General features: G+C 49.4%; 1 protein-coding gene across 2 annotated transcripts; it reads right to left on the bottom strand.

Annotated features, from left to right (window-relative positions):
* Nucleotides 1-663: 663 nt before the first annotated feature.
* ITM2C (integral membrane protein 2C) lies at nucleotides 664-24,774 on the bottom strand. Of its 2 annotated transcripts, none has more exons than XM_039556816.1 (6): nucleotides 24,579-24,774; nucleotides 10,291-10,428; nucleotides 8,165-8,353; nucleotides 7,756-7,866; nucleotides 4,247-4,397; nucleotides 664-2,997 (listed from the first exon to the last, which is right to left on the bottom strand). In XM_039556816.1, exons 1-6 carry the CDS (start codon nucleotides 24,729-24,731, stop codon nucleotides 2,906-2,908), a joined length of 834 nt encoding a protein of 277 aa, XP_039412750.1. In that variant the 5' UTR covers nucleotides 24,732-24,774; the 3' UTR covers nucleotides 664-2,905. The 2 variants fall into 2 exon arrangements, with proteins under 2 accessions (XP_039412750.1, XP_039412751.1); XM_039556817.1 differs by having other exon boundaries at nucleotides 24,618-24,773.
* Nucleotides 24,775-25,666: the final 892 nt, after the last annotated feature.

Raw genomic sequence — 25,666 nt, 5'->3', positions numbered from 1 at the left:
GCACCCATATACTGAAGAGTTAAATGCGAAATGCAGCAAAAATGACTGTAACAAGTGAAACGTGCACTTCCTCCCTGACTGACCAGAGACTAATTGTGGAACGAGGAACAATCAAGTTCAGGAAAAATATTCTGACACTTCCCTACCAGAAGGATGAAATGGGGAGAAAGCCCAGGAGGGCACTAAGGGACTCCCATTGCTGTGTGCAGTGAGGAGAAGAAAGCCCCCCAAAGGCCAGCCCTGCAGACTGCAGGCTTAGGTCACACTGTACACATTTCTGTGTAGAAATCCAGCAGCTGGAGAAGCAAGGCTGAGCACAAAGATCCAATGCCCACTAGCCACCCAAGCAGCAGAGGTATCTGCCTGCTTCACAGACCTCAGTTGGGCGACTTCCCCACACAGGCTACCCTTGGGTCTCCCAGGGATGTGCAAGGAGAGGGGAAAAGCCCTACAGAGCTGCAGGCATGGGCAGCTCCCCAGCAGGTCAGCCACATCCCCACACAGCTCTCCCATCACTGTGGGGAAGGGCCTCCCCACTGCAGCATCCTGCCACTGCCCAGCTCCTCGATCCCACTGGGCTGGACCCTCCAGCTGCTGCCTCCCATGAGCAACAGCTTTGTGGAGGGCATGTTCTCCTCATTCCAAACAAACACACACTTTACATATCAGAGGTAAAAGATTTTATTATCCCATGGGTTTTTTCTAAGAAGTAAGATTCCCACCAGACAAAATATACAAAGCATCTTATGTTTTCTTTCTAGACAACTGCCTTCTCATCCTATGGAACAGTGACCACATTAGTTCATCCTAAAGAACCAAGGTTTGTCCTTACAGCTGCGGGATTGCACAGTTAGCATATCCAATGACCAGTTAAATCATGCAGAACCAGAGGGGAGGGGAAGAGGCCTGTATGCTCACCTGAGTGCAGGCTTAGGCTTCTAGAAATGAAGAGAAACGCAGGGCTTAAATTTACCAGTTACTTCCATTAAGTGAACCAATTCTCTGACCCACTTCTTGTCATCCTCTTGGCAATTAAAGGCTGGGGCTAGCAGCAAGTTATTGCTGGGAAAACACAATGCTAGAAAACTAAATACCCATCTGGCAGTGGGAAACTTTCCATATCAACCCCTGGTAATTCTTCATTTTACATCAAGCTTAAAGCAGAATGAAACCAAAGTGTCTTCCTCTACTTGATAGAAATTAATGTTTATAGCTATGTTTGTATAAAATAATAAATACTCAGCCTCTAAGGACATACTAATTCCTACTGCATTAGATGGCCATCGTGATATCCTGTTTTGTTTTCACATAATTAACTCATAGAATTAACACTCAAAAGTTTAAAATATATTAATTTTGTGTTTTGGTTCTGCTGAGTTAATGACTGTACTTGCATTTACTTTATCCTTCCTCTTCCAAAACAACGAACTCATTTCAACAGATGGTGAACAAGTCCAGATTTGCTGGAAACCAATTAACAAGAATGTGCCAAGTGGAAACTCACCCCATTCTTTCAAGCCAAAAAACTGCCTGCATTTCAAGAACCTAATTAGTTTTAACTATATGGAACAGAGGGAAGAATATTTAATTACTCTGCAATTCTTCTAACGATCAATAGAAATGCAGTTTTGTTCAAACAATCTCTCTGCAGTATATTGATCAGCTGAATCTTGCCTTGTATCAATATCTGTACCGCAATGGTGCCTGCAGATAATGCAATACACAGCTGGATTACACTGATTACTATCAAAACAGCTTCCACTGGAGGAGTCACACAAGAATACACACTGTTAAAAGACTTCAAAAATCTCCTTCTTCACTTGCCAGTAACTATCAGTTCTGCTGCTGACACCACTTGGTGTGCAGGCATGGCACCCCATCCACACACAACTCAGGAAGATGGATCCATGTGAAAACAACTCATCCTCCCAAGCAAGCAGAGCTGGCCAGGACAGACACGAGGCTCCACCTGCAGCCACAGCCTACAGATGGTGTATCAGTGGGGCATTAGAATCTTGCATTAAAGACACACCTCTATTCACTCAGGCAGTGTGACAGCAAATCTGCCCAAGATCCACAGCAGCTGCAACTGTGTGTTAGAGAAAGGGCTACAGAGCCATGCACTTCACGCTCTGCTTTGTGGCTGGAGAGCAGGGACATGCTGTGTCATTCATGTCATCCCCCACCCACCTCATTGCCCCTTGCCCTGTCCTCCTGCCTGCCCTGGACACCCCCCAGGACCCCCTGCACTTTCAGCTGAGCCATGTCACATTCAGGAGGAGCAGGTCACAAAAACAGCACACAGGAGTTGCTTTCAATGTTTGAAAATCTGGTCTTCAAGGGGACAACACACAGCAAAATGGGACCACCACAGCATGGTTTGGGCAGAAACCTTCCCTCTGCTGAGCTCTCCAAATTGCCCTGTCGGTAGCCTCACAACTTTACCTTTCCTCAGTGCACCTGGTTTAGGTCATGACATCAGCACCAAAATGGAAATCCTCCTCTTGTGCATACACCCTCTTTCCCAGTGCCAAGGCAGCATCAGAGCAATATCCCAGCCTGAAACTGCTCAGCCAGGAAAAGAGCACCTATTCCCAGCATTCCTACTTCTCAGCCATCCCTTCTACCTAAACCTGCTCCCAAAAGAGATTTCCATCCTGTGGTGTGGAAGAAGCTGCATCTACCCCCAGGTTACCTTTGACCACTGTGTAAATTTAAGCCCAGCAAATGTCTTGGGTAGGTAGCAGGGAAGGAAGGGCCACAAAGGACCCCAGCGGTTAGAGCTGCACAAGCTGGGGGGAGTATAAAAAGTAGCCAGATTACCATGTCTAAAGAGAGGGCTGAGAGCATGTGTGTGCATGTGTGTGCAAGCAAAGCCAAGGAAGGTTACATCTGGAGAGTGGCTTCATGACTTTTGGCAGATAACAGTTTCGACCACAAAAGTGTTTTCAAAATGACGAATACGATGACAGTTTCCAGCCTCACGTCGACTGATACCTAGAAGGGATTTAAAGAAAGGAGAGAGGTGAATCAACAAATGATAATCCGTAAGAAACAAAGCAAGGAGGGCAAGGAAAGCAGATGAGATGCAACTTCTGAACACTGAAATGCAGGAACAACACAGGCCATATGGAAAGCAGCATTATCTGGTCTTTGGAAGAATAACAATCTTCTCTAGGATATAGTCCTCCAGTAAGAGCTGTCATAGGCTGAAGGAGTCATCTGGAAACAGCTGGTTTCAGTTGACAGCATCTCAGTGTTATCTCAGAGACCAGAAAGCCTCAAGAAATCAGCAGAAGTCACAGGCTGGTACAGACCACAGCCCTGGATGCAGCCAAGAAGTGCTTAAAATAGCCACTTCCTCTCCAGCTGTTTGTATCCCTGCGTGCCTGATCCTGCTATGGCCCCGGCCTTGGGTAATGCTTCCCCACGCCCTTCAAAGGCAGGTCCTCAGCTCTGGGCAGCTCTGTGAGGCAGCTCCTCCCCCCCTTACAGCAAACCTGTGGTGCCCCGATGACAAGCAGGACCGTGCCAGGGCTCCATGGGAGCAACAACCAGTGTGTGCCAGCAGTTCCTCCATGTCAGTGCAGCTCCCATTGGGAAAGCACCGTCAGCTACAGCCATGGTGACCTCGGCACCCTGAAGCTTCCCCAGAGATCCAAACCCAACTGACTATAGGTCCGTGTTTCAGGTGAGCCTTTAAGTATACCTTAAAAGCAAATTAATACAAATACTGGTATTAAAGAGTATTTTGGAGCAATGTTACCATTTGAATATAAGGTACATATTGCTGACTTCAATGAAATCATTTTTACACAGTCCAATGTTCCCTCTTCACAATGCTTTCCATACGATTAGGAACTTAATTAATTAAAGACAATTTGCAGATCTAATCTGCTCTGAATAGCTACCACTGAATCGGGTGCCTTCATTAGGGAAATTTTCCAAACAGTTCCCAACAGCACTGCTATTAGTTCAGCCCCAGGAGCCCATGTGTAAATGAATTGCTGGCTCCTGCAGCCGTTTTTGCAAAGTTTCTATCAGGCTGATGGATGACAGAAACACTGCAGTCAGCACCCACTTGCAGCAGCATCCTGAAGTTGAGTTTAGATTAACTGGATGGGGAACACCTCAAGGGAAACACCCACAGGGAAACCCCCCCTCTGGCCATGAAGAGGCCAGCATGGCTGAAGCAGCCAAAGGGGGCTGTGATGTGGGGTGAGGCAGGACAAGGCAGGGCTCTCACGTCTGCGCGCGCCGCGCCGCCGCAGCCGGTACGTCTCCTTGCCACTGCACAGGCGGTAGATGAAGGAGCCCAGCTGCTCCATGTCACTGACGTGCTCCGTGGCGATCATCTCCTCCTGGATTATGTACGTCTGAGGCAGGTATGTCCCCTTCTGAAACGACACGGTTTCCACCAAAATAAGGCACAAACACCGCTATAATCTCCTCCCTGGATGCAACTGTTTCATGCAGAGCACCACGGACAACCAAACTGCAGAAAATTCATTCACTGTTGGAAGGCTCAGGCTCCACTTACTGAGGCCAGTTAACATGTGTCCTTGTCCTTGCAGGAAACTGTCCCTTGATGCTAGCACGGTGCACACAAAACAGATTAGATCCAAAAATGGAATGTTCACGTGGGGGATGAAGTCAGTGTAGGATCAACCCTGTTATAAACTGACCCAAATTTTAGAGCAGGATGCCCAAAACTGTAACTCTGAGAGTACAAGAAACCCATCTGGAGAGGAATAAAAGCTTAACCAAAATTCCAGAAACTCCACTGAAATGTGCATTTTACATTTACTTCAAAAGGCAAAACCTACAACCACCAGCCGAGCTCAGATTCCAACACCCCCCCCCCTCCTCTCTGGTCCATTCAGCACGGCCACAATGATGTCCTGCCCTTACTGCCCACAGGAACGGGGACTAGAGATGGGCCATGGGCACCACATTCAGAGAAGAACTGAGCTCTCCACACACTTTCACTGCCCCAGGAATGTCTGGGGCAGTGACATCCCTGCTGTTGGGGTAGAGGCCACTAGGAAGAGCAGGGTGATGAGAGGGGTGTCATGGCAGAAAGCTACCAGGGGATGGAAAAAATGGGGTTTCTACATGCACCCCAGGAATGGAGGTCACATCTTTCACTGCAGGAAAGAGATCAGCTCAGCACTGGAGACTCTCTGCAAGCTCATTCCCAGGTGCTCAGGGCATCTTTCAGGTTTGGACATCGCTGTAGCAACAAACAGCTGTGTAACAAGTGCAGCGTGGGTCAGGGGGCACTTGTGAGTAGATGCTAACTAGATCATGAAGCAAAGAGTCACCTCTGGTCCTTTTTCATTAAGAGTCAAAGAAATAAAAGAACTGTCAGACTCTGGGGCCAAGGTAAGCATAATCAAGGTGAAAAGCAAGCAATAGCAGCACCATTTCAAATACCACCTCTTCTGTTTCCCAGGACTGGTTATCTCCACAGAGACATATCTGGAAACACACTAGCTTAACTGAGCGCTGTGTTGCTGGGCTGGCACAGCCAGGTGGATCAATAAGGCCATCCTCTAACGCTGCAGGATTAGACAATTAGTGCCAGTTTGTACTGCACTAACACAACAGCTCTGCAAGAAATCCCATTATTGATTCTCTGGGGGAGAATGCAGGGAAGGTCATGAGATACATGCAGTTACTGGCAGGGGCCTTCAGGGTAACAGCCAAGAGCACACAATCCAGTTTCTTCACTGTCTCAGATTTAAATATCTGTGGCAGGTGAAGGGGGAATCACCACTCCTCCATCACAGGAGAAGGCCTGTTCTGACGCAGGCCCGTTCACTGAACTGTCATACCTGTACAGAATAAAGCCTGAAAGAAGCAGGCACAGGGCATGTGGCAGCCACTCTGCAAAGGGGCACCCTGGCACCAGGCTGGCCGGAAGGAAAGAGCAAAGGAGGTTCACCAACTCCCCGTGCTACCCCAGTCTGCTGGAGCAAACCACTGGTGTTAATTGCTAGACTGTGATTTGATTCTAGAAACAGGACTGCAGTCACCAAACAGCTCCAGAACCAAACTTTCTGCTGGAAATTAGTCTCATTCATTTGGGACTTGACTGCATTCAGAGACACAGAGAAGGCAAAAATCTCCAAGTCGAAGGACCAACAAAGCTCACCCAGCATTCAAAAAGCAGCACTTTTGAGCAGTGGGGCAAGTCATAAGGTCATAAAGATCCTCCCTGCAGCAGGAAGAAACTTGAGCTCTCTGCCTGACCAGCAAAGCGCCCCCCACATGCGGCCATGAAGATTACAGGCCCACGGGATCACAACTAATTCAGCTGGGGAGGGACCTCAGAGCTTTATCCCATCTGGTCTTGAAAACCTTCAAGAATTTCAAGGAGGCAGCATAACCTCCCTGGGCACCCTGTTCCACTGCTTCACTGTCCTCCTCATGGTGAAAAGCTTTCTCTGAGCCCAAAACCAAGCTAACCAGTTTAGAAAAATGTCTCTAAGGTACAGGTTAAAGCCTCCTCAGGCAGACTGGACACTACTGGACACCCTTCTCAACAATTAGGAGGTTATTTAAACCCACACCTGCTTTGGGCTCTTCAAGCACATAAGACCACTTTAATTGTATTGTTATCCCCTTTTTAAATTCAATGACAATGCATCATTTTCACTGACCATGAGTTTTTATCTGTTATTTTAGGATGTGACCAGCATTCCCAATCTCTCAGTTGTTCTCTCTCAGCTTGTGTAATCCTGCCTCTTCCATTTCCCTCTGCCCCAGGGACTGGTCACCTGCCACGGTCAGAAGCTGTGACACGTCTGGAGCGAGTTGTAAGTAAATGTGTATTGCACCCCAGCAGGGTTCTCAGCACATTTGCCAGACAGTCACAGTGCATGAAATTGTGAGGACTGCTAGGAAGCAAACTGGGAGTTTGACAGGGACTGGAGATCAGGCATCTCTCCAGGCATAACTGCTTGCCTCTGAGCTTAACCGCTGCAAAGTTCACCACACTGCACACAGCAGAAAGCAAGCAAAGAGAATTTAAGAAAGAGTAAAAATTAGATTGTCTTTTTTTCCCCCCTTTCTTTTAAACAGACCCTCATAGGAGTGATAAAAGACCCAGGCTCAGTGCCTTGATTTACCTGCAGAAGACTGAGACAAATATGTACCTTTTGCAATCTGAAAAATCGTATGCTTTTTTCCTGCTGTGAAGATTAAAGAGTATTCTATTTTAAGATGGCTGCTTTCAGCAGCACAGGCTTCTGAACTGAACAAAATCGCTGGTACTAAACCCAATTAATGCTGGCTGTGAGCAAAACTGCATGAGCCAAAGCCTGGTGCTGCAGCACAGCAGGGAGGGCAGCACAGATTCTCCCCCAAAAAGGTGAATGCTGAAGGCCTGTTCCTCCCCAAGGGACACTGAGAGCTCTGCAAGTGGCAAACCACAGTAGAAACCATGGCAAGAGTGAAAGGCAGGAATTTTTTCTTTTTTCCCTTGATTCCTACAATCAGTAAACACCACAGGGAAGGAATCTCCTGCTTCTCCATGCTCCCTGGTCAGGCTGATCATCATGCCAGTGCTACTGTGCTGTCTGCAAAATCAGTATTTCAGCTAAACCTGCTGAAGCCTTCACTCTACATGAAGACTCAGGGCCAAGGCTTACTTCCCCAGACACAGCAGTTTTGATTTCCCAGGAGCTGCCAGCTGGCACCCAGGAGCCAACTCAAGGAAAGCACACAGAACAAGCAGGACTGCAGCTGTACCTTCACGTTGACCAGCAGCTCCCACAGGTTGCGAGGGGGCATCACAATGGTGGTGTTCAGCTCGATGACGTAGCACTTATCCAGCGTAATGTCGTGATACGCTGTCAGACCCTGCATTCCAAGCACAGAAATTACACAACTGAACCCCTCTGCAATGAAATGCGACTGTGAAAATGGGTGAAAAGAGGGAATTCAGGGAAGACAGGAAACTGTGTTAAACAAACCTCCCTACCAAGCAAGTAGAATGGGTTGGAAAAACTCAGAGAGGGTCTTGGGCAGGAGGACAGCTCAGTAATAAGACCATCATGGATGTATATGACAACAGTGACAGTGCTAGGCCACGAACACAGAGCTGGTGCACCCAGCTCAGCCCCATGCTATGCCCCCAAAGGCCCCAGGAGCTCCTTACTCGCTGGAAATCGTGGATGATGTCTGCAGGGTCACTCCCTCCAAACTGGGGCACTGGGACGTTGATCTGCTCGTAGTTCTCCTCAATGTAAATCTTGACATCTTCGTGCAGCTCCAGCTGCCCTTTGAAGGGTGAGTACAGCGAGTCTTCGTACAGGACACCGCAGTGGAACACGCTCTCACGGGGCAGCTGTGGGGACAGATCCAGGCAGAGGTACAAAACACCCCTCCCCCAGCAGCTACAGCAAACATGGCAAGGAGCCTACCCATAGTGGGTAAAACATTCATCAGATGCTTGAAGGTATTTCAAGATCAATCTTTTTACCACAAAACATTCTTGATGAACCGAGTGCAAACTACCCTTGTGAAATGACCCCATCCCACTTCATGCTAGCCAGGTCCAAAAGGAATAAAGAATTCCCTGTGGGATTTCACAAGGAGTAATTCAGAAAGGCAAACTGACTGTCTGCAAGCTCTTAAATTTCCTAACCAGGCTGTTCACGTCTCTCCATAGCCATGGCTTCCAGTAACTGCATTTTTCTACAGGAAGCATAGAAACTTGAGCTGAGCAGAGCATCATTTCCAGAGGCTCTTGTATCTTGGAGTGGCAAATGCAGCAAAACAAAGTGGATTCACCTCACAGCAAAACAGGAGCTGCTGCTCTCTGAGCAACCTGGAAAGAGTCCCTGCCCATGGAAGGGCAGTTGGAAGGAGATGATCTTTGAGGTCGCTTTCAACCCAAGCAATTCTATGACTCTGTGATTCTCCAGAAGCACAACGTATGGGCAAAAAAGCTAATGCAGAGTGAGCAATCAGGTTAGAGCATGAGGATCACAGGGATGAACTGCAGCCATGGCAGACTGAGATACGAAGGTCCCATTGCCATGCTCCTCATAGCATCTCTGACCGTGTGACGGGATATAAGCTGCCACGTGGTATCACAGGCAGCAGTTGGGGTGACACCAGGTGGCCCCAAATGGACCAGAAGGCATTTCTCAGAGCCATTTGGCATGTGCCAAGAGCAGGTTATTGACTGGGTGATGGACTGAACACTGTCCACAGCCAGGCCGATACCTTTCCCTCAGGGCCAGGGCTGCTTCTAGGGAAGTGCCTCCACCAAAAGCCCTGTGACAGGTACCCTCACACTGGGACAGGGGTGTGTGTGAGGGGGGAGCAGCCCTGGGGCTGTCACAGTGTTTCCAGATCAGGTGTAAATGAGAACAGGTAATAAAGCACTGATGATTCTTGAAACAAAGACTGCAAATTAACTTGACAGCAAGGAAATTTATGGAGAAAACTAGCAGATACAAAGACTCTTCTGCAGAGTGGGTACGTGCTGGCTGCAGAGATGAAGGCAGCAGTGGTCCTGGGAGAACTCATTCACTAATAGCCACTCCACGGAACAGCGAGGGCTCTGGTGCAAATCAATGCTCTGGGGTTTCTTGGCTAAACACTCAGCAAGCCAGAGCTCAGCAGTTTCCTCCTCAAAAAGCAGCTTTGCCCTGTCTCATTCCCTGTGTTCTGACCCTCCACAGTGCTGCCAGCCCAGTGCCTCAGCCAGGCCAAGCCAGGCTTTGCAAAGACTATGTGGAAGAAAAGGTGCTGAATTTAATGGAGGCTGAGGGCTTACGTTCTATATGATCTCCCACTTACTTTTTACTTCTCTGCTTGCTTTATTAATAGCAGCACCTATTTTTGTTACACCTACAGAGTTTTTCTGTGCTAGAGCCTACAAAACCTACTGCAAAAAGCTGTTCCCTTGCCTGTACCCACCCCGTTCTCTCCAGGCTTGTTCCCCTCTCACAAGCCATGCTCTCAGACTGCCGTACCCTGGACAGCAGTGACGGGGGGTTAAAAAGGTACAACTGGCAGGATATTTTTATGGAGTTAGAAAGCAAGCAAACCAAAACCATAAGGGAAGGGGAGGGTTTCTGGAAGGCCCTTCCTGGCATTGGGGATGGAGGTCAGCCTGAGCCTACTACTTAAGAAATGCCTCATCTGCAGTGCCCAGCAACGTGGCTCCTGAGTTACCACAGTGCAGGGCAACAAAAACCAGCACCACCTCTTTCAGAGGTGGTCTGGCTGCTTGGGCTGATGAGCCAGAAGTGCTCCCCAAGACACTCCTACCTGGGTGATGAAGAAGTATCTGTACACGTACATCGATGCAAAGACCAGGCCCAGCAGCAGCACGAGGAGGCCCATGGTCAGGTAGCACACCCCGCTGAGCGATGACCTGCGGCCCTGCGCCGTGGGGGCCGGCTCCTCCTGCGAGACAGGAATGACAGCACCCGTCAGCTGCTGCCCCCGGGCACCAGGCAATCTGCTGTTTCATCCAAAGGCTTCATGCTGTGCAATGAACCCTGAAAAGCTACTTCACATCTCACAACAGTAAAACACTTGAGCATTTTGCCTTCCTTACCCCAGATACACATATATATAAAATAGATTCATTATATACATATATATTTATATGTATTGAAAAAAAAAGCATGTGTGTGTGTGTGAACATACACAGATGTATAATCAGCTTCCCACCAATTGTTCAGAACAAAGACAAGCTTTGTTTCAGAGGGTGATAAAGATTGACCAAAAAAAAAAAAAAATCAGGAACTAAGAGTTCCTGGCTACTGAATGTAACAGCATTTATGTACTTATAGTCAAACACTTTTGAAATGCTGCCACTCTTGGAAGAACTTCTCATTGGAAATTTTTGTGGTGGGAATTACTGGTCCCAGAGAGGCACCTCCCGGCCCTGCTGGGGTGAGCTGACACAAACAGATGGGCTGATCTCAACTTCATTTTCAAGCACATTCCAGCTCCCAGGAATATGGACAGAACATCAAAAGAAAACATACCTGTCCTTTTCAGAGTGCTGCCCAATCTATATAGACAGTAGCCAGCTCACCTTGTCACAGCGCTGAAAACAGAGGGCAGTGCAAAGGCAGGGTCACCTCCTGGAAACAGCTCATCCCAACCTATGATGCTCTTGTTTTTACTACCAAAATAACCCTTCAAAATGTTAGGCAGGAGGATGTAAGGCCTTTCAGAAGCAGATGAAAGAAGCTGGTTCAGAGATGCCCCAGTTTCCACACAGAAGAGCTGAAAGCTGCCCTCAGCTGAGCAGGCAGGCAGGGGAGAGAGGCACCAGGGAGGGCTCTTGCAGATTAACTCCCTCTGTGCAGTTTGTGATCTGATGTGTTTGACTAGACAGACACTCTCCCCACAGCTACTGGGAGACTGGTACAAACGGGAGGAACAGAGTGAAAAGCAAACATCAGCCTCTCATTTCTAAGGTTCATCACTTCTTAAAGGAAGAGATGTTTCTCCAGAATAACACAGCCAAGACCCACAGGGTGGTGCCAGTGCTGAAGCCCCAACGGGAGAGGCCCCTGGGTCCCTGCCTGGTAGCATGAGACCAGCTCTGCCCAGCTGAGCTGGCAGCAAACACCTCTCTCCCCTTTCCCTACCTTGGAGCAGCCCTCGCAAGAGCAGCAGTTCAATGCCAGGCTTGGAGGCATCACTCCTGTCCCAGGCTGGGACACCCCAGCATGACGGAGGCACCTGTGGGGACCCTGGCAGGTAGGGATTCCCTGCTCCTCCCCTGCACCTAAGATCCACTGAGATGCAGAACAGGGGCAGAGCCAGGAGCCCGCAGCCCCTCTCCTACCTGCTCCACTCCCAGCCAATGGGCTCCTCCAGATACTGACTTTTTTACTCCTAGCCACATTCAGCCTGATAACTGCCAAGACCAAATTGCATTGGGGGAGCTACAATTCCAGCACACCTCCAGGAGAAATTAATCTACATTTATTTCTCCTTCTTCCCAGCTGCTGAAAGATCCACAGCACCTCTATTCACCACCAGCTCTCTGCACTGAAGGATCACTGTAATCAGTTTGCCACTGCTCCTCCAGCAAATAAAGGGATGAGCAAGCTGAAAAATATCACATTTTCCCTCTCCTTCGGCAGGCAACGGGCAGCAACTCTGACAAACCACAAAGAACAGAAAAAAAGAAACAAAGAAATCACATTACTGGAAGAAGTTTAAAGGCTCTCTGACATGAACCGCTAGGACAGGAAAGTAATGCTGGATGTCAAGTGTTTCACAGAAACAGCTTTCCCCAGATACTTGTCATCACAGAAAGAGTGGAGACAGTGGGGGTTAAGAGGAAGGAAAAGATGTCCAGACACTGAAGCAAGGCTGAGAAAATGTTTAATGCTCTGCAAGTGAACCATATGCAAAAGGTGCCAGGTTGCCGTGATGGTTAATGCACTGCTCGCTTCCACGGCGGGCTGCGAGTGCTAACTCCATGCAGGGCTGGGACAGAGGGTTCATAAGGACACAGCAACTCAAAGGGCAAAAAAAAATACTCCCACTGAAAGAAAAGCTGTGTTTGAAGAACGGTAGGGACGGGGAAATAAGCCCTCAATGGTTTGCTACTTGCTAGGGTGGCTCCATCTTCTTTTCATGACCAAAGACACTGGGAGACATCCCACTTCTCACTGCCAAAGATGAGTCCTGCTCCCTATAAAACATTTCTGGCTTCAGGAAAAATGCCCGAGCTTTGCGTTTTGGGAGAAGGTGGGAGAAGCAAAGCAGAGCTTTGCTCTAGAAGAAGTTATTAAACACTTGGGGAAAAAACCCAAATAAACCCTCAGATTCTGAGGGAGGGAAGAAAAAAATCAACAGCAACCATTCTGATGAAGCAGAAATTTAAGTGAGGTTAAAAATGCAGCCAACCAGGCCAAGGGGAACAGTTAGCACAGTCCTGCAAAATAGTGCATAAAAATCGCCTGGAAAAACCTCACTAGAAATGTGTGTCTCCATCCCCCAGCCCAGCAGATGAAAAGGCCACCAGCCTTTATCACTCTGAATAAACGACAATTTAAAAGCAGCTATGCCAGTCTGCACCTCGGCTTTGGGCTGGAGGCATCCCCAGCACTGAGAGCCCATGGGTGGAGCAGTGCACACTCTGCTCTAACAGCTCTTCACCCAGGATAACCAATCTTCACCAGCCTGGAAAAATCCAAGAAGCTTGTTCCACAGGCTGCTGCCCTGCTCATGCTGCTACACACCTCCTTTCCCACAGGACCCCCCCTCCCTGCAGTAGCATTATTTACAAACAGGATACTCTAAAAACCAGAAATCCATCACAGCTGACTTCCATCTCTTCTTGCTGCTCCCCAGCAAGGGGAGAATCAGACTCAGCAGCAGAGTATTCCGGAAGTGCAGTTCAAGGCTTCAAGACGTGCATTTCCAAAGGACAAATATCAAAATATTAACACACAAAACCACTGTACATTCACCAGATGTTTAACAATATTCCAGAGGATTCATTAATCAGACACACGGCTTGCAACAAGCCATCTTACTAATTTTCCGCCTTGATCAAGCCTGGGGTTTTTTGACCAAAAGGAATGGCAAAGGTTGGGGTCAAAACCATCCCTGGGCAAAGGCAGGGACAGGTATTGCAGCTGAGTAAAGGGGCCTTCCTCTTTTCGTTGTTTTAAACACAATATTCCAAGAGCTGGACATATTTTACACAAAAATGAACATAAGGCACTTCCTCCCCTCCCTGGGCTGTGCAGAGGACATTCATTTGCTTCTCCATGAATGAAGAGAAGGAAAAGCAACAGCAGTGGCAGAAGGGCAGCACGTCCACGGTCCAGGCGCTACAGATGTGCATGTGGGGAGGATGCACAGACAGATCCCTGGCTCTGCAGAGTACCCCACTGCCACTTCAGGCCAGGGAAACACTGACACTCCATGCAGTGATCCTTTCTTTGCTCCATTTTTCTTGGCACTGCCACTTTGCTGACCCCACAGAAAGAGCTGGGCCAGCTCCCTTTCCAGTGGACAATTTCAGAAGAGGCAGTGGGTAGAGTTCTTCTTCCCCTGCATGGGCAGTGGGGGAAAAAGCACCCACCTGTCATAAAGAGCACCTGCACATCTTGGTTTTTTGCCTGGCATTGTCCTGCTAATCCTTCATTCCGCCGGGAAGAGTCAGAGGCAGCTCCACGCACAAGCCTGAGCTACCAGACATGCTGACTCTGCTCCAGTTTGCAAGCACGATTGCTTTCAGACACTCAAGCCAGTGCCTGGCAGCAGACAGGATATTGGAATATAAAAAGGAGTTCCTTTCCTTGGATAAAACGGGCTCTTCACTATGACTCAGTGCCCTGCTGGCTCATGAGGCCAGCACAGGAACAGAGCACAGGCAGCAAATACCCAAATGGGAAAAGATGGAGGGATGATACAGACCCTGGGGTAGAGGAGGCTTGAAAGTAGCCTGAGGGGCAGAGAAAAGTCCTAATGCAGTCTTTGTGGCTTTTTTTTGGAATTTCAGGTCTTGCCTAGGACATGATGAAAATGGCTGGCGTCCTGTTATCCCTGTTTGGTACTGAATGGTTAAGGAACAGTTCTCCTACAAGGGGGTAGGGGACAAAAGCCTGGCTGGGCACGATGTCTGGTCCAAGGTTTGGAAATCAAAAGCCACAGTGAGTCAGAGCAAGGAAACCTTCCAGGCACCTACAGCTGAGCCACCCCTCCAACTTCACAGCACCGGGCCTTTGGACACAACACTGGAGGAGCTGTTCACAAGAACCATACCTGGTGAGATGTTGCCTTTAGAATTTCTCATTAATACAGTAGAAGGTTATAAAAATAGAAATGTGACATTACTGCTCCTTCATCACCCATGTCTTGCTGAAGATGACAGAAGTGAGAATATTAAAGGTGTCATGTAATGCCTTGATCCCTTCCTGAGTCGCACATTGCCTCAGTAGAGATGGGCTCAGCTCATGGCCCTTTTCTGCCTCTTCAGCTGCGGAAACAGCTCTGGGTCCTCCACAAACCCTTTTTCCTGCATTTCTGAAACACAGGGGTTTGAAATTTTTCATTTTAGGTTGTAGCAGAACCTGACAAACAGGGGACAGAGATTGGCAGGTGTCTAAATATACACCCCCAACAGGAAAAGAAGCATGGGGTGACTAAAAATAGTAGATGTGATTTTGATGACTGACAAGTGAGGAGAGAAATGCAGTGCAAAAGGATGCAGTTTGGAGAGCAGTGCCATCTAAAATATGTCATCGCTCTCTGGGACGTTGTTCAAGGGAGCAGCAGCCTGAGCTCTCAACGTTTGATGCACTGACAACTTCAGACACTGCCATGGCTTCCTCACAGGATGCAGGCTCCAAACTCAAGAAACCCTCATCAGAACAACCTACCTTACCCTGCTGTTTATCCATTTCTGGTAACAAAAGGCCAATATGGACTATGGGAAAAGAAAAAAAAAAACAGTTCAAGGTCTCTACCTCCAGCACATCAAGTCCCATATTCACAGCAAAATCAGTTACTGCCTTACAAAACATGAGGACTTGCAATAGTGGCACCTCCACTGACTTCAAGTGGAAAAACCCCACAGCTGATTGCTGGAAAACTGCAGTGCTGCCACAGTAGGTGTAAGCTGGAATGGACTGACCTCTCCTCTGATGTGATGGCTTAGCTTTGAGTGTCACCTCTTGGAAAGTGATCCCCATGCCTGTACCAAGAGCCTGCTTGTTCTGCACATGAAGCAAAGCCCTCTCATCCACCCACCCCACTGCCAGCACCCCTACTACCTGCAGGTGCTGGGCACTGCCAGCACTTACTGCTGCTCCCCTGCTCCGGGAGAAGCACTGGAGAGTTTGTGGGATAAACTGTAAGGTGAAGAAATCCAGAGCTGCCTCCCAAAGACAACCATGTCTGTACTCAGGAATTCCAACATAGGGGAGCTCAGAAGTGGAGAGTCCCCAGGGATGGCCAGAGTGAGCTGGGGTGGCCATGCAGGCTCCAGACTGGAGCACCTGCCAAGCTCTGGAGAAGGGAGGTGAGAGACTACACACAGGGAAAAAGGCAGATGAAGGAAGACAAGACAGTGGAGAGGAACAGAGAGGTAAAATACCCCAGCAAAGGCATCCTGGCATCCATCAGAACACTCCAAAGAAGGCTCCTGTGCCAGACAAACAAAAGAGCCCTGTCCTCAAGAGCAGTTATGCTTGGAGAGAGGAGAGGAAGCACAATGAGGAGAATACCAGGTGAGCCCATGGGGGAAGACTGCCTGAGCAACCTCCCTGGCTGAGGGGTCAATGCTCTGCACCAGCAATGAGAGGCCTCTCAGGGAACCCACACATGGAAAGAGAGCCCTTCCAGGCTGAAGAGCATTTCTGATGCTCTAGGTCAGAAAAGGGAACATGTGCATGCATACACAGACAGGAACACACACACACACATATATATGGCACACAGTTTCCAAGGCAACCAAAGTCCCTGCTCACAGTCCTTGAGCAGTGCTTGCACCGGCCACCCGACAGCATTTCCACAGAGAACACAACTGCTGACTTTTGGACTCAAAGATGCCTGGAAGCAAAAAAAAGAAAAACCAAAAGCAAGCCTGTAATTAAGAGACTATCACAGCTGAAGGCAAAAAAGTTGCAATAAATGAATCTAATCACACCTTTGAGTGACACCACAGCACGTGACTAGCAACAAAGCCACCTGCCTCAGGAGTCACTTCACAGCACTAGAAATTAGAATATCAAAAACAACCACTGGCTAATTAAAACCCCCAGCTTTGTTGCTGTATGACAAAGACAGCAGGATGTTAAAAATGCAGCCTAGCATGTGGGAGCTCCTAAGCACTCAGTGATCATATTTTCCTTCTCCCTCATCAGCAAGAGAGATATAAATCCCCCTCTTTTATCCTTTTTTCATCCCTTTCTGGAACTAAGGGGCTGTTTCTCCTCCCTCTTTGCACAGGGGTGAGGAATTAATTTCCATATTTTTTTTATTTTGTTTTTTTGGCAGAGGCACAACAACTTCCAGCTGGAATGATTCCAGCCTCCCTCTCCTTTTTCCCAGGAGTACAACCATTCAGAGCATTAGCAGAGCCAACAAAGCCCCTTGTAAAAACAAGGCTATTCTTACCAGGCTCACAGCTGAAGCCCTGAGCATCATGTTGAACAGAGAGGCAGGCAAAGAGAAAATAAATAGCTGTGACAAAGTGGCAAAAAAATGTCCCGACCTGGGCTTTTAACAGCCTGACTGCCAAAATACTGATTCTGATAAACACAGCCTGATTTCCAAGCCACTCACTGCAACGATGAGGAAAGTCAGTCCCTGCCATGGAGCAGCTCCAACAGCACAGCTAAAAGGCTCTGGAGCACCTGGGCAGACCTCACCTGGGAAAGGGAAGGAGCCAGCACAGCCATATGAAGGCCATGGGTTGTTTAGGGGTTTTTTACAAAAGACTCCCTGAAGTGGGAGGTGGCATTAAAAGAATGGGAATTTTCCCCAGGAGAAGAATGGAGGTTAAGCTTTGGCATCGGGTCTCAAAACCTCTCCAGAGTGATGAAAGGCAAAAGGCAGCTCAAGCAAGAGCAAAGCAGAGCAGCTGCTCTGGGAATAGGGGAAGCTCTTAAACGGAGAGGTTGGCAAATTTAAAGAGAGACTTGACTCAAAGGTAAAGACCTATCAGGTGGGCAGACACCTAACTCCTTGAAAGACCTCTCACAAATGCCAAAAATATTCAAGAACACTGCGAAACTGAGGTAAGGAAATGCCATCAGCTTTCAGTTTGCTCTTGGTATAACTGAGTCCTCCTTCTCCTCCCAGGTGAAGGGAAGAGAAGCTGCTACCAAAACCAGTCTGTTTGCTTCTACCATCATGCATGGCTTGGAAGAAGCAAGCCACAAGCCTGAGTCCCCACCGAAGTGCTGAGCTGTCCCTTGGCATGGGAGCAGGACACACACCCCTTTTCCCAGACTGCAGCTATATACAATTGCTCCCACGTAAAACAAACCCACCTACCAACACATTCAAGTGGCCCAGGCAGCCCTGGGCACAAGCCAAGAGAGACAGAGGCTGGTTTTGCAAGAGGTGTGAAGAACTGGGTGCTGCATCAACACATTTGAAAGCAGAAAATGTAACAGCGAAAAGACACATCAAAAGGTTTCACATTATTTCACCTCAAGTTTTTCACCTCTAGCTTATTTTCTCTTTGCCTGCCTCTCTGTTCAACATGATGCTCAGAGCCTGGTAAGAATAGCCTCTGGATGCTAATGAAGCACCAGAGCTGAGCAACAGCTGGGCCCAGGACTCACTGGGACACTGCCACTGGGCTCTTAACACTGCTTCTCCTAGACAGCTCCATGTCTGGAGAGCTTTTAGGTGTGTACAGTTTAAAATCAGAGCACCCACCTCAGAACTTCCACAGTCAAAGCAGGCAGAGATGGTCAAATCAACCATTCTGGATCTCACCAAGAGCAAGCCAAGCCCTGCTGATCTGGCTGTGGCCAATGAAGCCAGCACTGTCTCTCCTGACTCTTCCTCTAGATGTGACAGATTCCCAAAAAGCTGGAAGAAAGCACACAGCCATGTCCAAGATGCCCAAGAACACCTAAGGGCCTGCCTTCTGCTGGTTCTGCAGACAAGAGGGGCAATCACAGCCAGAAACCTGCACTGATCCCTCTGAGCAGAGGGGCAGAGTCCAGCATCTCCTGGAGGTCAAGTTCAATCATCTTCAAGGAACCAGACTTCAGGTTATAGCATTTGCTTCTTCCCTGAAAATCAGGACTTACACAGTGTCACACCATAAAATGAAGTCACTGCTCCCTTTTGGAACACTGACAGCAATTATCTCTTCTCCCAGCAACAGCATAGGAAAACTCTGACAGTCAATCCTACACTTGAAAATTCGCCACAAATAAATGGTGTCTAGTTTAACAACAGCAAGAGAGAGGAGGCAAATTTACCCTTCTCTTTGTTGTTCAAACTGACTTCAAAGGTAGGGCATGGCACCAAGGAAGACAACTCTGAAAAGCAAGTGCAGAGAGATGAGTGAAAAAACCCAGCACCCTCACACAGTCCTCCCTCCAACGGTAACACTGGCATTAAAAACCCCAAAACATTCCTAGGTTCTCGCACATCACTTGGGAAGAAAATACCCGTCTACAAGTGAAAATGCCTGTTCCCTCTCCTGTAAACCTGGTAACAAGCAAACATTTGGCACCACAAAATCAGGAATTGCAGAGCGGTGCATAAGGACCCCTCATCCTCCATCTCTCCAGACCTGGCTGCAGTGCTCTGCTGGATGCAGCTCCCTTCTCTGGGCAGCCATACACACCTGCCAGGCCACCCTCCCCGGACAGCCAGTGAGCAGCATGGAGCAACAGGGTGAGGCAGCATTCTGCTCATCCCCGCAGAGCCCAGGGCTCCTCCAGCCGTGCATGGCAAGCCCCTGTCCTGCAACGGGATGGGCAGCGCTGCAGCACTCACACGTGCAGGGTGTGCAGCAGAGCTTCTGCCCCATACTTACTTTTGGTTCATTTGTACCCTTTGAAATTCTACTTTTTAAAGGTATTTCTTGGTTTTCTGTGTTTTGCCACAAAAACCCCACCAAAGCTGCTGTGCCCAAAGTGGGCAAATGCAACAGGCTCTTCCCACGTGAAGAGCTCCTCCATGCAGAGCCAGGCTGGCTCCGGCTCTCCCCCAGCTTTGGGAGAACACATACCTCTAGACAGATATTTCCAGTTCCTCTGTCTCCAGCTCTACAGTCTACATCTCTTTGGTGAAAGACAGCTACATGTTTCAAAATTCAGTTGCATATATAATGTTTCTGCTTGGAATAGACATTCTCTGTCCTAATCCCTCTACCAGTTTTAGCCAGATCTTTTGTCATGCTCAGCTGGAATATCAAATATTCATGTCCAGAGTCCAGTAAGACACTGAAGTCTAGTATTTCACTATAGCAGATCCTGCAAGGGTCCAGAGACATTTTTTTTTTTTTCCAACTCAAGACTTTTTCCTCTGCTTCCAAGGCATCCCCAAACCACAGAGACCCCAAACCAAATGACAATGCTTCTCTTTAAGCTGACAACTCTGTACAGGCCACAAAAAGAAGTCATCACTTCAGCCCAAGTGGTTATAGGAGGGTGGGGCAAAGACCAGGAATAACCTTCTGTTACAGGAGGCTGCTCCTTAAAATTAGGATCTACCATATTCAGCTCCCTAAGGCTGAACACGGTGAGAACCCCCACAGCTCGAGAGCCTCCAGCCTGGACTCAAGCCTGCAAACATGTCAATGAGCACAATCAATCCACACTGCTGCCAGCGAGTTCCCCCCCGCCCCCCCCCCCCCGAATTTATAGCTTGCTTTGTGAAAAAGCCTCTTTAAAAGACTTTTCCTCACATCCTCTTCCCTTGCCATCTGTCTCCCACCTCACAATATTCTGCAAAGAAGTCGCTCACAAAGCTCAACGTTGCACTGGCACAGCACCGTCCACAGGCTGGTATGACTCTGCTTTATGTGCCCAAAGAGCCACTGCTCCTCTACCTGTCCCCCAAGCTGGAACCCAGCTCTGGAGCATCACTGCTCAAAGTACACCAAAACCCCTGGGAAAGCCAGAAGTGGCACTGCTGCCTGTCCTGCTGCCACCATGAAGCACTAATCCTCTTGGGCTTGCTCAGGCAAATGCAAAGCATTCCCAGCTCACTGTGCCCAGCTGAGCATCAGGAAAGGCAGCGGAGCAGGGACACAGCAACAGCCCCAGCAGTGAGGTACTATCTGCCTGCTAAGAGCTCCACACCTAGAGCAGACCTGCTCCTCGCTGGGGAGCTGTGCAAGGGCAGTCACAGGGAACAGAGCTTCCGGGGCACCAGAGGGGCAGATACCCCTCAGGGAATGTGCTCCCCTTGGGTTTCCAGGCTTTGCCCTGCTATTTCTGTCACACAGGGCAACCATGCTGGGTGTGGGAGCTGTGGCAACAAGGAGGAGGCTGGGGCAGCTCAGCCATCAGCCAGGAGCTGAGACACCCACCAGACAGCGGTCCTGAGGTGCAGCTACAAAGAGACCACACGGACACAGAAGGGTTGGACGGATCCAATGCCAGGCAGCAAGCAGCTCCTTGTGGGAAACTTCTCCATACAACCAGGAAGGGTGTGATCCAAAGACCACTGAGTCTTGTCAAGACTTTGGGAACGGAGATGGGATGAAAGGCACAAAATCAAAGCCCAGTATTACCGCAACCAACCAAGAGCAAAACATCAGTCACACCGCACAGACACCTTTGTGTGCGCCCTGGAAAGCCCCTCGCAGCCCCCGGGCCTATGAGCCACTGCGAAGGTGCTTCCAGCAGGCTCACCATGCCTGTGGGTATGGAGAGAGCTCTCCCAGTCCTCCTGCTTGGCCCGTAAAGCCCTCCTCTCCCACCAGCCAGACCTGAGCAAACACTGTCCTGCCTTCGATGCTCATCCTTCCAGCGACAAACAGGACTGCACAAGCTGTTTCAGCACAGCCTTTCCCAGAGGCAGGATAACAGGTTTCTGTGAAAGCAGTCCCTGGATCACACAGATGTGTTCCCCCTGCCTGCAAACCACCCCGTCCCCTCGGACACCAGCCTGCGCTGCAGCACTGGCTGTAAGGCACAATCCCCCCAGCCAGAAGCATGGAACGTTGGGCACAGCCCTTGGCTGGGGCAGTGGGGCAGCCAAAGTCCACTATGGACAGAGAGAGGGGCTGAGAGCTGCCTCTGCCCTCCAGTACTTTCATCTACACCTGGTGAGGCAGAAGATTTTCATGAAACCCCTTCACCTCTGGCTCTGGCGCTGTCTCTGCCAACTAATGAGCTAGTATTAGAGGGGTGCACAAGGGATCATAAAAAACCCCCTAAAAACCCAACCTACATTTTGACTAGAGAGCTCCAGCCATCAGTTTTACTTGGTTCCTGTGGTTTTCAACATCCATCACAATCATAAGGAGCGTATTTCCCAGAGCAGTTGAAGACACAGCCTATATATTTATTTCCATTTCAGACTGCAAATATGGAGTTCAATTAAAACTCACTGAATACTATTTTGCATCTGAAAAACTATTTTCCAATGAACACAACACATTATTTTACTGGCTGCATAACCTCAAACTGCCTTCTGCTCAAGGCTGCTACAAGCCCCACAGTTCCTACTAATGACAAGACTGTTTCTTCTCTAAGCTCTTAAAATGTTGCAACAGTCTCAAAATTATGTGAATTTTTCTGACAGGAGTTTAAATTGCATATTCTTTCCGATTCAAGCCAAGCTGTGCAGGGGAGAAACAAGGTTCAGCACATGCAAGCTTGCTGTCACGACTCCTCACCTACTACTTTTCAGGACACATTAGCATCACAGACATCTTCCTGCCTGCCGCATCTTTGCATTCACCGAGCACCTGCCAAAATTCACAGGCTGCGGAAGCTGCCGCTGAATCATTTCCCAGCTCTGGCTCCTATCACTGGGATTGAAGTTATGAGATCAAAGAGGAGAAGAATGCAGAGCATCTTGTTTGCATGTCACCAATGCCATTTTGCTGCAAGGCAGCTAGAGAAAGACACACGCAGACAGAAATTATTGGCAGCAGGAGCGGGAGCATGGCAAGAAAGCCTGGCTACGGTAAGACCAATGCCACAAGCTGGATGTTTTACAAAGCAGCACGTCCCCTTGGTCCAGCTAAGCCCAAGCACGCCAAAGAATCCACTGTCATAGATAGGCTGAAAAACATCATCAGGAAAAGGCCACCTGATGTCAGCGGTGTGCTGCTCCCTGGACATCCTCATGCTGCGCAGACTCACTGTAACCCACTCCTGCCCTTATTTCATGGGTCTTACGTTGATGTTCTTACATGTCTGTCTGCTGGAATCAAGAGACTGTTGAAGAGCCTTTGTTCTAAATTCATGTTTTTAAGTTCCTTTGTAGCTCACAAAGGTGGGCTTAAAAGAACACCACCATGCCTCCCAGGAGTCAGAGAGAGGCCCAAGGCAATGTAAAAAACCCAAAATTTATTATTTGCTACTTAAGCCAATTTCACATATCTGGCAGGACCTGAATCAGAATAATTTTGATTGCTGGGATCTGGCAGCACTAATGACAGAAATAAGCTTCTGTTACTTTATTACTTTTTAAACTGCTTTTCTCACAGTGCTCATGAGAAAGAGACGGATCCTGCCTGAACTCATGCAGGATCAACAGAACTGAGTTCCCGGCTGTGGAAAGCTAGTTTAATGGCAGGATGAGCTGGAAGTCCAGTGTGACAGTCATTTTCCAGGGTTAGACATCAGAGGCAGGAAGAAAACCAGCACCTTAGTTTGTAACTAGGAAATACAGTCAGGAAACCACCGAGAGGTCACAGTTGGCCACCTTCCCCCAGGTCTCTGTAGAGCTCCTTGGTGTGAGATTAACAGATGCAATCATGACAGACTGAGCACACTCAGACCCTGGTAGCACAGCCGAGAGCTGCGAGCACATGGTGTGATGGGAGAGATCATCACGGTGTGACTCCCTGAACTCTGCAGAACAGAGCAGTCTCCTGAAGCCCCTGCTGCAGAGCAGTTCTCCAGGGCAGGTAATTCCCACTTGTTTGGTGAGGCACACGAGGAGGAACACTGCACTGCTGCAGGAATGGAGCAAAACCACAGCTCCCCCATTGTTTTTTGAGTCAGAGAGATATTAGGGTTCAGTAAATGGTCAGACCACATGCACAGCCTAGGGATTTATGAGGAATACAGAAATGCCATTTAGGACTCCTCTGAAATGGAAGTGCTGTAACAAGGCAAGGCAATGCTGTGGGTCAGGCCCACCTCAGGACAACACCCTCACACTACACAGCGTGGTATACACCCGGCAGGTCCACCCTCGCAGCAGGGCTGCCAAGTGGGCTTCTCCAGCACCAGAGACTTCAGAAACACCCAACTCCTGCCAAACACAACAGTGCCCGGTTCACTCTTTGTCCTCTATAGGGGCAGTGGCTGTACCACCCCTGGCACATGCCCAGCACTACCCGACAGCGCCTGGCCATGGCTCGCACAGTCAGGGAGCGATCCACACAACTCTATCCCATCCCCAGCCCATGTTCTGCATCTGCTAACGGATGTTCCAGTGCCTTCGTTCCCCTTGTGTTCCCCTCTCCTACCCATTACCTGAAGCCAGCAGAGCAACTCCACATCACCGTGTCAACTCCCATCTGCAAAGCATCTATACCGAGCTGTGTGCTCTTAGCCCCTTGCTTCTCATCTTGCTCCAGCACCATCTGTTTTCCTCCTCTTGACTCTTCCCTATGCCAACCCTAAGACTTCAGAGATGTTAGGATTTGAAATCCACCCATGTATGACCAAACCCAAATTACATTCCCGCAGGTTAAGCCACCCAAAGGGATGAGTTCTGCCGCCACTGCCTGCGCTGGACATTCACTCCCGTGCCCAGGGACGGCTGCTCGCGCCACGGCGCCACTACCCTGCCCCTTCCCCTCCCCACTTCTCCAAACTTCGAGTGCCCACGAAGCCTCCGGAGACATGAGTAAAGCCGGACACTTTTGCCGGTGCCTGTCCAAAGCAGCCCCACACCACACGCACCTCTCGGTTCCCGCCGCCCCTCGCCCCCGCCCCACTCACGGCGCCCGGGGGCAGCAGCACAGCGCCCGCCGCCCCATCGCCCCCCGCCGCCTTCTCCTTCTCCTTGTCCGGCTTGAGCGCCGCGGGCGGCTGCTGGACGCCGATCTTCACCATGGCCCCGCTGCTCCGCCGCCGCCGGCCCCGGCACCGCCCCGGGGAGGGGCCGCGCCGCGCCCGCCCCGGCCCCCGCCGCACCGAGCCCGCCGTGGGCGCCGGGCGAGCCTCGGGCCCCAGAGCCGCCCGCGGGGACCTGGCTGCCCGCAGCGCCCCCGGCAGCCACCGGCCGTCCCCGCTTTGACCGGCTGCGGCTGCGGGACACGGAGCGGGTGCAGCGGCGTTCCCGGGATCTGGGGGTGCGGCATGGTCAGTACTGCCCGTGGCACTGCTGGCATCGGGTCAGCAAAGGGGAAAAAACAAAACAAAACAAAACTGAACAACCCAAGCCTGAAGATGCATCAGCCTGCAGCAGATGTACACAGAGAGCAGGGGTTACTCTGGGGAAGGCTGGGAAAACCCAGCTGCTGTTCGTTTCAAGGCCACAGAACAGAATCCGCGGAGGAACAGAGAACACTCAGGTGGCCTTTCCTCCAGGATCAGCTCTGGGCAGCAGGACAGATGGATTACCTTCATCACAGGGACTGTAATTCAGAAAATGCCCTGTCTGCCAGAAGCAGAGTGTGGCATGCAAAGAGAATTGGGGGGGGGGGGGGGGGGGCGGGCGGGGATTGCTTTTGTGCCACCAGATGATTGCTGGGGAGCAGCAGGGAGCACAGCAAGGAGTAAAGAACACATGTTGACAGTTTTGTTAAGGTAACAAAATGGAAAAAAAAGCCATTAACAAAACCCTCTCTACCAGCTACAGGTGATAAGGAAAGTAGGAAATTGTCAGTGGATAAACAGCAATACCCTTACATTGATTTGGTCCACTTAAACATAGTATTTATTTATAATATAGTTGTTATGAGCATTTTCTTTCAATCCAGAAGGGTTCATTATGTACTGAGTGCTTTACATCATGTTTTGAACTAACCCATTGATAAATTAGTGCT

Source organism: Corvus cornix, chromosome 9, assembly GCF_000738735.6.
Source record: "Corvus cornix cornix isolate S_Up_H32 chromosome 9, ASM73873v5, whole genome shotgun sequence".
In the NCBI taxonomy this organism is placed as follows: domain Eukaryota; kingdom Metazoa; phylum Chordata; class Aves; order Passeriformes; family Corvidae; genus Corvus; species Corvus cornix.
This window is presented reverse-complemented; position numbering and strand designations above follow the sequence as displayed.